The sequence below is a fragment of the Argiope bruennichi genome, chromosome X1 (genome assembly GCF_947563725.1).
Source record: "Argiope bruennichi chromosome X1, qqArgBrue1.1, whole genome shotgun sequence".
NCBI classification, from domain to species: Eukaryota; Metazoa; Arthropoda; class Arachnida; order Araneae; family Araneidae; genus Argiope; species Argiope bruennichi.
This window is the reverse complement of record NC_079162.1, coordinates 23130129-23142978: the sequence shown is the minus strand read 5'-3', so window position 1 is coordinate 23142978 and position 12850 is coordinate 23130129. Positions and strand designations below refer to the sequence as shown.

At 27.8% G+C, this 12850-nt stretch overlaps 1 protein-coding gene across 4 annotated transcripts in view; it reads right to left on the bottom strand.

Moving 5' to 3' along the window:
* Positions 1 to 2585: 2585 nt before the first annotated feature.
* LOC129958394 (histone-lysine N-methyltransferase SETD2-like) overlaps positions 2586 to 12850 on the bottom strand; it is a 73920-nt gene continuing 63655 nt past the window's right edge. For all 4 annotated transcript variants that reach the window (XM_056070865.1, XM_056070864.1, XM_056070862.1 and 1 more), the window contains 2 exons: positions 11072 to 11275; positions 2586 to 6508 (listed from right to left, as the gene is read on the bottom strand). In XM_056070865.1, coding sequence (XP_055926840.1) covers positions 6341 to 6508; positions 11072 to 11275 — 372 coding nt within the window. In that variant the 3' untranslated portion in view covers positions 2586 to 6340. The remainder of the gene's footprint in view (positions 6509 to 11071; positions 11276 to 12850) is intronic.

Sequence of the window (12850 nt, the reverse complement as noted above, 5' to 3'; positions counted from 1 at the left end):
TTAAATAATTGTATTATTGCAGTTTTGAAACAGACAATATATTCAGCACTTGCAGTAAAGAAAATTGATGTTGCATTAAGGATTAACTTATGAATATATATAAAATGAGACAAGGAATTTTCATTGAAGAAAATGAAATTAGATTAGCTGATTAATTCATTGATTCTCAAGCTGAGTGATATTATGTAATTATAAGATAGCAGAATGCTGAAAATAAATATGGGAAATGAATGTATACAACAGGCCCTGATGCATGAAACTTCCTTATATATTATTTTTATATATTTTAAATAAAAAAAATTTGATTATTACATGGATCATAGTTGTGAGGTTCTTATCAGTAATATTCACAAAGTGAATATAAAAACCCTATTTCAAATTCAACAACTTGATAATACAGAATTTATACCATAATCCATACAAAATTACGATTTGGAGCCCATGATGATTAAAAGTTGCACTAGGTAAAAGTTGTTAGCTTGGGAAGAGGTTATTGAAAAACATCAAATTAATTCTATGTTAGTTATTATATATTAACTAACTCGTACCAAACACATCGAAGGGACTTAGATTTCCAGAAATTCATTTCCCCCCACTGTAACATATTTCCAGTAATCTAAAATTTTCCTTCATAAAGAAGAAATGTCTGAAAATTCTGAAATTCAAATACATGCATTAATGTTTAATCTCCATTAACTTGAATCCATAATCGAAAATATTTTAAGGTTTAGAATACCCATTTAAATGATAAACCAAATCGCTTAAATATATCCTTTACTGTGAAATTTAACACAAAAAATATCATTCCTAGTATTGCAAACAAAATAAAAAATATGTTTTTATACAGATTTTCTTGTAGTGTAACTGAATGTACCTCTGTATCAAAATGAAAATAATTTACACACAATTGAATTAATATGTGTTATAAAACAAATTTTAATATAAATTTTGTTTTGGAATAATATAATAAATACAGTTGTGCTTCAGGATTCAGATATTTACTTGAAATGCTAAGTGCTTTGGATGCTAATTCTTTTAAATTATATGCTTTCTAAGGGAGGTATGAATTTACTAATAACTGAATGTAACCTTTTATATGGATTTATTCTTAAAATTTGATGAGTAAATTTCAATTGTATTGAATTAGTTATTTGAAGAAAATTAAACACTCATAAATCCACAAAAAGAGAAAGTTGCAATGATGCGCACAACAATAACAGTCATGCGCATAATGCTTACATATTCCAAATTCTTTACCAGCAATTGAAAATGAATGCAAATAATATTTTTCAGAAATAATAAAATTTTGCAATTTCTTATTCAGGATTCATAAATTTTCATATAAGCATGTCATATTAAGTAAAATTAATCACATTAACCTTTCTTTTATCAAATAGATTTAAAATCATTCGAATTTTTGTACTGTGGAATAACAAAAACTCAACAGATGCTTTGGAAAACAAACTTAGAGAATTTTTTTAAACACAATAAATTTTTCTAAATAAAATTACATTGAAGAATTCAGTAAACAGCAGGCAATTTGAATTGAAATGAATTAATCTAAGCATGTTTCCCAAACACAGAACATAATCTAAATTAGAAATATTTTCGGATCATTTCTAAGTTATTTAATTTTTTCAAAATCTTATTCATGTTTAGGAAATGTTCAAAAACACATTTTGTTACATACTGAATATGTACATAAATAATCTCCAAATATATAGAAGATATAAACTTAGTATGTGACCTTTTATGGCTGGTCTTGTGTATTAGGATATGGATTCCAGAATTTGTACTTGATATCCCGATATTAAGACAAGAAAATTAACGGGCTCATAAAGCTTCAAGTGTAATCAATGACCAAAGCTTTACGAACTACAGATTAACAACATCAACCTTCCAACAATTCCTTAAATACCAGTTTTATTTTGGTAACTGGTCATTTAAATGTCCAGCAAATCAATAAAGACTGGGTGAATGATCATTCTTATAAACTACAATTTGTAAGTCCAAATAACAAAGATTTTAAGATAAGTACAAAACAAAATTCAAGAAAATTTGTTTAGTCAAACATTTTTTAAAGCAAATTTTGTACTTAAGAATATAAGTTCGTGTTGTTTATAAGATTAAATTTATTGTATAATAATTAAAAAGTAACTAAGTTACTATGCTATCCATACATTTGGCAAATATTAAAGAAATATATATTTTTTAAAGAAACAAATATATATAAATGTTTTGAAAAACTCATTTAAAAAAAAACTTGCATCAACTATCTCATCTTAAACCAGAATACGGTATAAAAAATGTCATATGTTTTTTCTATATTTTATTTAACATAATATAGCTAATCTATCAGAATAAAGAAGGTATGGTATATAAGTATGCGCAGCATCTTTGATTCCTAAGTTCCTCTTGAACTTCAATCTTTCAAAAGTCGGACCATAGAAAAGAGGGGGGGGGGGAATACTCACAACATCTATTTAAATACAGTCACTGAAAATTTCACTTCTAACCAAAATTTATTTGAAAAATGAGCAAGAAAATGTATTTCACACATTATCAGTAATAATAATAAAAAAAAAAAAAAAAAAAAAAAAAAACCCCTCTAGTTGCAAGTAAGCATCCCAATAAATCTAAAAAAAAAGGAAGGGGGGGCATGGATAATAAATAAAATAAATAACATCTTAAATATTTAAAAACATATATCTGATAAAAATCATGACATTAACTAGTTAAAAATCAATCCATTAATTTATATATTTGCTTGTTGCATTTGGCATGTTTCATGGAATGAGAAGTTCCTGGTCATGAAAATTACAAACAATAGTTCACAAAACTGAATTGAAATCAGTTTACAAAAATTGCTTACGCATGTTTTTAAAAAAGATTAAAAGGTTGGATCACATTTATTATTTAATACTGTGCATTTTACCATTGACTATCAAAACAAAATAATCTTCATTTTGTTCTTAAAAATATACTAAGGATATATTGCATTTATCATTTGTCTTCTCTTAAAGTTTGACTAGTAAATAATTTATCACATTGTTGAAAATATTACAATTCGAGCCTTAAACAGACCCTTGATCCCCAAGAAGACTTTAATCATAAGGACCTTATATGCCAAGAAAGATAGATGTTTCTTCACTAAATGAATTACTTCTGTAAGAGAGACAAACATACAGATAACAAAGACATGAAGCAAAATAAGTGATATAAAACACATAATGAATACACAATGTCCTGAGATTTAGAACACGTTTTATGATAGTTTGTGTGCATATATACATACAATTAAGTCTTAATGTGTAACGTGTAGCTTAATAAAAAAAAATGGGGGGGGGGGAATATAGTTATATGTAGTTTTCTTTACATGGAACACAACAACAACAACAACAAAAATAATAATGTATATTAACACATGTTCTAAAAAATATTCAAACTTTTAAAATAAATTTTTACATATCTATTATCAGCAACTTACAAAAATTTGATAATCAAGGAAGAATTTTGATATTAAATATATATCGGCCAGATTCATACAGAGAATTAATAAACAGTTAGTAAAAATAAAAAATAACTTTATTGCATATGAATTAACTTGTTATGATTGAACACTATAAATGAGAAGCATGATATAAAGGTTTCTAATGAAAATTGCACGTCTTAACTTTTTAAAGAGTAACTTTTTTTTAAATAATACTTTTAACTATTTTGAAATTTAACAGCAATAACACTAGTCTGAAAGGAAGTTGAGCAAAAGGAGTTGCAGACATTGGGAGAAAAATATATCTCTGAATATAAAACATTTTGCTAACATTAAGCTAATTCGCCTAAGCAATAACAGATGAGAATTAATAGCATAAACAATTTGATCAAACATTAATTTCAAATGAAAAATATTGGGATACATTTAAATACTAATGTACCACATTAAAATTGCGTAGCTGGATAGAAGGCACCTCTAAGTAATTGGTATCTATTTTAAACGTGTTTTTACCACTTACAACATTATAAGGTTATATATTTTTAATTTTTATACGAGTTAAAAATAACTAAAAGAAATAAGATGATACTAGAGTTTCTTACTGATGTAATTGAACGAAATACCATAATGAACTTATGAAACAATCAACAGTTTTTTTAACAGTTACATGAAAATAGAAGTGGTTGAGTTGTTTTAAATTATCAGTTCTAAACAGAGATAATTTTAAGATTTATGTACTTTGATAATATATTGTAAATAAAATAATGGTTAAATATTTGATCAATAAAAATACACTAATTAGAAATAATTATACATTGCTGCACCACAAAAGAATAGCGAGAGATTTTAAAATGACTGTGGTTTAAACAGTATCCGATATATGTTTATATCTAATGAAATCTGACAATTAACAGATTTACGATACATATAACATCAAAGTTTCAAATGACTGAAGAGAAACTGCACTGAAATCAATATTTCATTGGATATTTTTTTAGAATTGTAGAAATGTCATAGAAAATTTCAAGTGCACTTAAATAAAAGACAATAAATAATAAGATCACAATTTGTAAAATGACACCCAATGCTGTGGGCATTAAAACCGTCAAATATATAAATTATCTCTATAATATAATAAATAATTCTTTTAACTTGATTACATAAAGTTAACAAAGACAAAACATTGTTTAACAAACAATACACAAAAAATAGCATGAATTCCGTATTTAAATACCCTGTCTATGCACAACAGCAAGGTTATCTGACAAAACTTTTTTTTTTTTTTGTCATTTTTAAAATAACCATAAATGAAATTAAATTAATTTCCAAATAACTAAGAAAAACCTTTTCAAAAATGCACAAATGCTAGCAATAACTAAAAATTCATTCACGAATAAAAACATTTCAAATACATAAAAATTGCATCGTTTTAAAAATATACAACAATCATTCGATAAGATAGCAATTCAAACACTCAATTCCAGGCATAATCTGTAGCCAGTCATCACATGTATATAATACACAGTAGAATTAAATAATAAAAAATTAAGTATGCCAACATTTTCTAGGCAATATTCATTGAAAATCCCATAAAATTAAATGAACCGAAGAGTGAAAAGAATGAATGGGAATCAAAATACATTTGAAGTGTACACTAAATATAGATAAAACATAATATCAATATTTTTGTCATTCAAATCAATGAATTTTTATATTCCATATAAAACTTCTACTAACAAAGCTTAGTAAACAACACATTTTTCAAAATAAACTCTCAAATGAATAAATTGCACAAGGAAGCATATTTTAACAGTCATATTTAACATACATTGAAATAAAAAGACAGATTTGAAAAGAACGGCGACTACAGAGAACAATTATCAACTCAAATAAAGCAACTTTTAAAACGTTGCACTTATTGGTAATAATTGATAGTTTAGTTATAATATAAAATCATCTCAATTATGCTTACTAGTTAATTTTTAAATAATGAAGGAAAAATACACTTCATAAGAACTAAAATGCTTATTGACTTTTTGTATGTAATGCTAATGCTCAAACTATGAGCATTTTACAGTACTACATTAGGTTTTACATTAAAGATTAGAAGTTTTTTGCACGTTTTTTCCAATTTTTTTTTACTATTATTATAAACATTAACACAACATTACAACAATTGAGTAAATATGAATGATTTATCTGAATAACATAATTGTCCAACAGCATTTTCTGCAAAACGAGTCGGCAACAGGATAACATAATCTGGATGTAGATTTAAAAAAAAAAAAAAATTAATTCTTATCCAAAGCATTCATTTAGCTCTGCTCAATAAGAAATTTAACAAAACATCTGTTAACTGAAGGCAAATTCTGAAATGTATGGAACAAGCTGGATTGGAATGTTACAACATTATAGTAATCAATACAAAAATCTTAATTTTATTTTAGTTCTCTTTATTAACATGAGAGTTTATTGTACTATTGGCAGTTGTATGTATTTTAAGCACATACTAAGGCACAAAACCTTGAAATTAAAACTAACTTGAGCAGTTTTATAGTCTATTAAAAGAAAATAATTAAATTCATTACTAAATAAATGTTTAAAAACGCATTTTAAATTTATTTTCATAACTTTGTTCATCAATAATCAAAATATCTACATTTTATTGCTAGCTTAAATCACTACATGCACACTTGGCACCACATTCATTCAATTCAATTCATTTAAGCACATGAATTTCCTATTTACAAAATGAAAATCACATTTCTTAACACATGACAAACACCATATGAAAAAACAAAGATGAAGGCAGATGTATGGTTAGCTGTAATATATTTACACATTCATGGTTCAGTAAACAATAGGAGAATCAAATTTTCCTTTCTTGTATATAGGTCCATATTTGGACATATATTTATGAATAAAATCTCGTGCTTTGTGCTTCACATTTTCATTGCATTCTAAATCTTCAACACATTTACAATGTTTCAATTCTTTCGCCATCACAAAATGTGTAAGCTACAATAAAAAGAGCTCATTATTTTACAATTCATCAACTGAACATCATTACTCATAATGCAATATAAGGCAGACACAATAGAAATTAAACAATCAAAGAAATTACTACTATTAAGAAGAATTTCACTGTTAATGAAATGTAATCTTATAAAAAAATGGAAAAAAAATTGAATTCTAGCAGAGTTTCTTTTCATAATAAATTACAGTTTCAATACAAATTAAACAAAGAGAGAAAACAAATCCCTCATAAATTTTAACAAAATAAATAAATAATAATAATAATGCCGCGATCATGCTTTACACTTAATGCATTTTTTCAGCCTTTATAGCTGATTTAAGGTTATTTTATTTTCCCTTCATATTGTTTAACATTTTAAATATATTTCAGTTTATTATTTCTTGATACAACATTCTTCAAATACTTAAGTTTCAATGATATGGAATTACAATATTTAATCCACTTGCATCTGAGCGTTTAAGCATAAGTAGTACTTTACACATAATGCAATTAAAATAAAATGTAATATAAAAAAAATCAAGTGCTATAAAATCGTCTAACAAAATCCTTAACAAATTTTTAGTGAAAATATATTCGAATGTAAACAAATGAAAGTAAATAATTCATTGAAGATCAATTTACCTTTACTTTTAATTCTTATCATATATGTAATGTATAAAGATATATATAACAACTATTAAAATATTTCGACTAATGTTAATAAAAAAAATCAATATTTTATTCTATGTATCAATATTTTTTTATGTATACAAAAAAAAAAAATTGAATTGCACAATAAAACTGCATTACACCTTTTTTTAAAAATTTATTTGAGTGAACACTTTGGAAAATATAAATCGCACTAAACTTTTTCTTTTATTTTTAGGCATTTGGCATTCCCCACATATTGAGCAAAGAAATGGGAGTCCTCACCTCTTTAAATGGATAATAAAATTTTGTTGATAAGGTAGATTCGGATACTTTTTGGAAACGATATCTCATAACAATGGCCAAACTATAATTGCGATATTGACTCATCACAGAACAGCAAATATTAAGATGACAATTTTGTTCATAAATTGAAGGATGTTATATTATAGCAAACCAATAATCTTTTAGAAAAAGAATTATGCAAATTACAGTTCCTTCTCCTTCTTTGCTTACCGTATTGGATAGATGCTTTTGGGAAAAAATGGCCTCATCATCGTTGGGAGATAGCGTTTTCTCCATGTTAGTTTCCAAACTATCGAATCTGATGTTCCGTAAGTTTATCCAACGGTTGTCTTGAACAACTGTAGAATTTTGGCAAACTTCGTTTAAATGAGCATACTCAAAGGAAAAAAACCTTCTAGTATTTTCATGGAAGAAATTATTTGTTTAGACAGAATGTTTATTCAAAGTGATTTGAATTTTTGAACCATGAAGCAATCTTTATTCAAACCTTATTCCTTCCTTTTCTCATGTAAATGAATTTACATGAAGTATTGAAAAATATTTTATTTGAAGGGATGGAAATAATAAAACCCTTACAATGTTTATTTTTTGGTAAAACTAGCAAAACCGTATATATACTTGTATAATTACATATATACAAGGTGATCAAAATTAAAACACCCCTCGGAGCTCTCTATACAGCGAACTATTCAGTGTAAATGCTCCGAAATTGTTGAATATATTATTCAAGACATGTGGAGGATCACACGAAAAAAAAATTAGTTCCAGAAACACCGATAGATGGCGCTGTACAACAAAAAAAATATGCTGAAAAGACTCAAAATACACAATTGCAACACATTTTATTCGAACGTATCAAACATTCAGAATTCATTATACCATAGTACCTTATCGATGGAAGGGAAACTGCTCAATATGGTTCCCTTCTTTCAGAGACCCTCGGGAGGGGCACCTCGAAATGAGGATAAGATGCTTCCGGCATGGTGGTTGGATCTCGCCACCCTGGAGGGTACACTAATAGGTGGGGGATCTGACTCCCCCCATCGATGACGGGACGTACTTCCTTCGGGGAGGGTTGTACCGTGGCCGGTGACGGCCCTTAGGACTCAACCACAGTTCCCGCCAATTGCTGTTGCGGCGGTCCGGTCATTCAGTTCTTTGGTTTAAATCCGTGTGCCTTAGGGCGGGTCGGAGAGTTAGAAGGTTGACTTCCCTTCTTTCAGATGAGAAAACCTGCTTTCTGTGGACAGCTTGTTCAACTGTGGATCGTAATTGGTCAATTGAGATGCTTTTCACATGCAGAGTGATACTGTCTTTCAAGTCTGTCAAGGTTACCAGACACACTCGATAAACAAGATTTTTTAAGTATTCCCAAAGCTAAAAATTAAAGGGATTAAGACGTGTACAACGAGATGGTTAGGTTGCCGTAAACGCACGACTACTTAATCATTAGTAAAATGTTGCCGAAGAAACTGCTGTGCACAAGAATCCAATGTGTGGAGGCGCTTCAGCTTGCATAAAAGTGATTGATTCAAAGCATTGGCACTGTTGCATTTGGGATACAACAAAATTTTCGAGTATGTTTTGGTACCTCTTGCTTCTTTGCGTAAATTCTCAAGTCGACGAAATTCCCGAAGTGCAGCTGCGGTATTTCCTTAGTTTTCATAAAACAACTTCACATGCAAAGCGCAAAGCCATCGCTGATAAGAATGACTTTATTCCTGTTATGCCAAGAACAGTAGCAGCAAACCAAGAATTTATGCAAATTTTTGTGCTTACAGTGCGAAATTGCAGTTAACAATGACAGTTTCAGTTTCTTCACTTTTTTCCCCATGTCAGAAATAGAAATTAGGAAGGAAAAATTCCATAAGGGATGTTTTTTAGTTATTATTATTATTTGTGTCTTGGTCGAAGACAGAGAGAAGACGTTGAATTTTTAGCTTCGTTTTATTCTCTCCCGGAGGCATGATTTATCTATAAGAGGCACGGACAAGGCACGTCTACTCACAGCGCGATACAAGAGCAGATTAGCGTAAACGAGAGGGAAAATAATTTTCACAGTGCTTATATACAATGAGATTTTAATAAAGATTTCTCTACACGCGTCGAACCATCAAGGGAATCACAGGGATCTTTTAGAGGAATTTGTTTAGATCAGCAATTTTGTATCCCTTCACTCGGAGTGTTAACTTTAGCCGATTCAGTAATTTTAGAACGAAGTTGATATGGGCTAAATTAAACTGAAAGTTAGGAAATTAATCAAGTTTAGATTAGATTTTACACGAAACACGAGCGAAAAGAGAAATGAGCGACATAAATATTTTCCCTGATCATTATATACCATGAGATTCTGATAGGGATTTCTTCGCACGTGCCGATTTAAGTAAGAGGAAAATAGGTATATTTTTTTTAAAAAATTTGCGTATTGACAAATTTTTATATTTTAATTTTTTTCAAATTTTTATTATCACTCGGAGTGTGTGAATTTCCGATTACAGCAGTTTTACAGAGCTCGTGTTGAATTAATTAAATAAAAAAGGTGAAATTGGATCAGGAAATAAGAGAACATTTTAGAATTAAGTTAATATAGGTTACATTAAGATAAAACTTTTGAAATTAGGATTTAATTTAGAAATATCATTATATAAAGAAATATTAATTTAATAATATAATAAATAAGGAATAAAGAAATAACGATTGAACTTGATTAACATATTATAATGCTGAAATGATCTCTACACCTTAATTTAAAAACAATTAGGGAATCAAGAAATTTCAGTATCTATTTAATTACTTATGCACTAAGATTACATTCTTTTGATATCCTTACAATACAAAATGTTTAATTAGCTCTATAGAAGAATAATGCAATGCCCTTGTTAACAGACAATTGTTTATAGACATTTATAAAGAGTATAATAAAAATCTGTTTTTTATATCCCAGACATATCTCGCTTCATGATCAGTTACAAACAATAGGGGACAATAGGATGTAGATGATTCTGGCGCCAAGTTTAAGACGTGCCATAGGGACAAAGCATTAGTGCATTTATAACACTTTTAAGAGAGATATAATGAGAGAGCGCATAAAATAATTTCATGCCCTTCTTACCTTTATTAAGTACTGCTTATACCCTACGACTGTTTTGATTTTCTAAGCTAAATATATGTTTCCTCAAACATGAGAAATTCAGATGAAGTAAAAAGAACAAAATTAATTTAATAAATATACATTTATACTTCCATCTCATATTTAATTTAACTTGATCAATTACTTACTCCATGGGAAAAAAAGATAATATTACATGAAAAATATTTCAAAAGAAGTTCAGAAAGCTTTCAACTTAAAAACTTACACCATTATTTCAATATCATACAAACCACAATTAGATTTGTGCCTCTAGACAGAAAACACTGAAATTTTGACAAATATTTCATGAAAGTCTAAATAAAATCAATTTATTTTACAACAGAAATAAACATGCTGGAATGAAATATACTTATGTGATTTTTATCTATAGAATTACACAATTTATTAAAATTAAAATTAGATCGGTTATTAAATCGCAAGAACAATGAACCAGAATAATCATTTATATCCATTTTCTTACCTTTCGGGCTAAATATTTGAAATCTTCATTGCTCATGATCTTTCCAACTCTACAGTCATCTCTGTGATACGGATTTAAACATTGAACTACAAAGGTAGACATTTTAGTTCTAAAAAGCTCTTTGATCTTCTTTGCGATTTCTAAATTGACATGATTACTGCTTGTATCTGCTGCGGCAGTTGTAGTGCTTTTCTTTTTTGAATGCTAAAAAAGAATTTTTTTAAACGTGAATACAACTCGAAATTTAAAAGGGGAAAAAAAAAAATGAAACAATAAGTTTTGCTTAAAATGTATGCAATGAGGAAATTCTAAACTAAAACAAAATTAAATGCAATTCTGAAAATGTGACTGAATATTATGATGCAAACAATAATAATTGTTATTTATAAGAAATAGGAGTACAAATTAGTAGTATATATATTTGATATTTTTTGCCATTTAAGTCTGGAATAAAAATATTTGTCTGATAGCTTTTTACAAACTTCATTATAAAAATACATAATAAATAATTTAAAATATTCTGTGACATATTATACGACAAATAATCCAGTCGTTATAAACCAATTTATTTCAAATAGCACTTTTTTGGCACTAAGAAGCTGGCAGAATCGGTTTAAAATATTTCCAAACATTTCTCACAAATAGAAAATTAGTCACTGCAAATTAAAATAATAGATATAAGTCGACAAAAAATACAGACTTTTACAAATATATATATAATGTTTATTTTTGAAAAAATGTTATCCTTATATCTACATTTTTTATCTATTCATTTTAAATAGTGATAACCATGAAATCAAATTTGAAGTAAATTAGATGAAATACATTTAAAAAAATTATCCTTATGAGCAAGAAAATGACATATGAGATTAGTTAGACAGTTGAGATTAGAATCTTTTAATGTTAAATACGGATTTGCGCTTTTTTGATAAATTTCATGACATTAAAACACTGAATAACAAAAAGTTTTTTTTTAATCCTTTTTTTTCTCTCTCTAAAACTAAAGCAACAATTCATCAATTTCATTATTTACTAAATTCATACCTGAAATATTTATGAATAAAATTAAATATTTTTTATACCTATTTTGCAATATTTGAAAAATTCTTATGCTCAAATTTCAATCTTCATTCATACTTTTATATAATGAAAAATGTCAATTGCAATTTTAAGAGATCTGTCAACAAGGTATTTGAACATGTATAGGGGAAAATACCGTTGAAATGCTATATTTCATGCTCCTTGGATGCTATATTTCATACATTTGAAGTAGTTATAAGACATTTGGCCATTTAAATACAATCTTAGACCAGTTTCTTTGTAAGCATCTGTTAAGGTTCTCCAAGAAAATAACTGTAAGAATTTGGCATCTAGGCATATGAGCTCAATTTCAAATCATATTATGATGTTTCAAACCAAAGAAAATAAATAAACACACACGCACGCACACATGGGAGGGAATCGTAACTTTTCAGCAATAGTTCTAAAAGAGTATTAAAACATGTATATTCGCATATTTGATTAAAAAAAATATATACATAAAAAAATAATTCTGTATCTGTTTGAAAATGCATGCAAACATGACACAGATCTATGCACAAAATGCATCGCCAGTCAAGCAGCGTCTCAAATTTTACTTTATTTTATTTTAGTGCGTTATAGATTTTAGACTTCTTCATACGACCATTTTCCAGACAGACGTTTGTTTCAGAAGCTAATTAATATATATTGTTGTTGTTGTTTCTAATAGCACTTGCCATGGACAAGCTCGCTGACAAA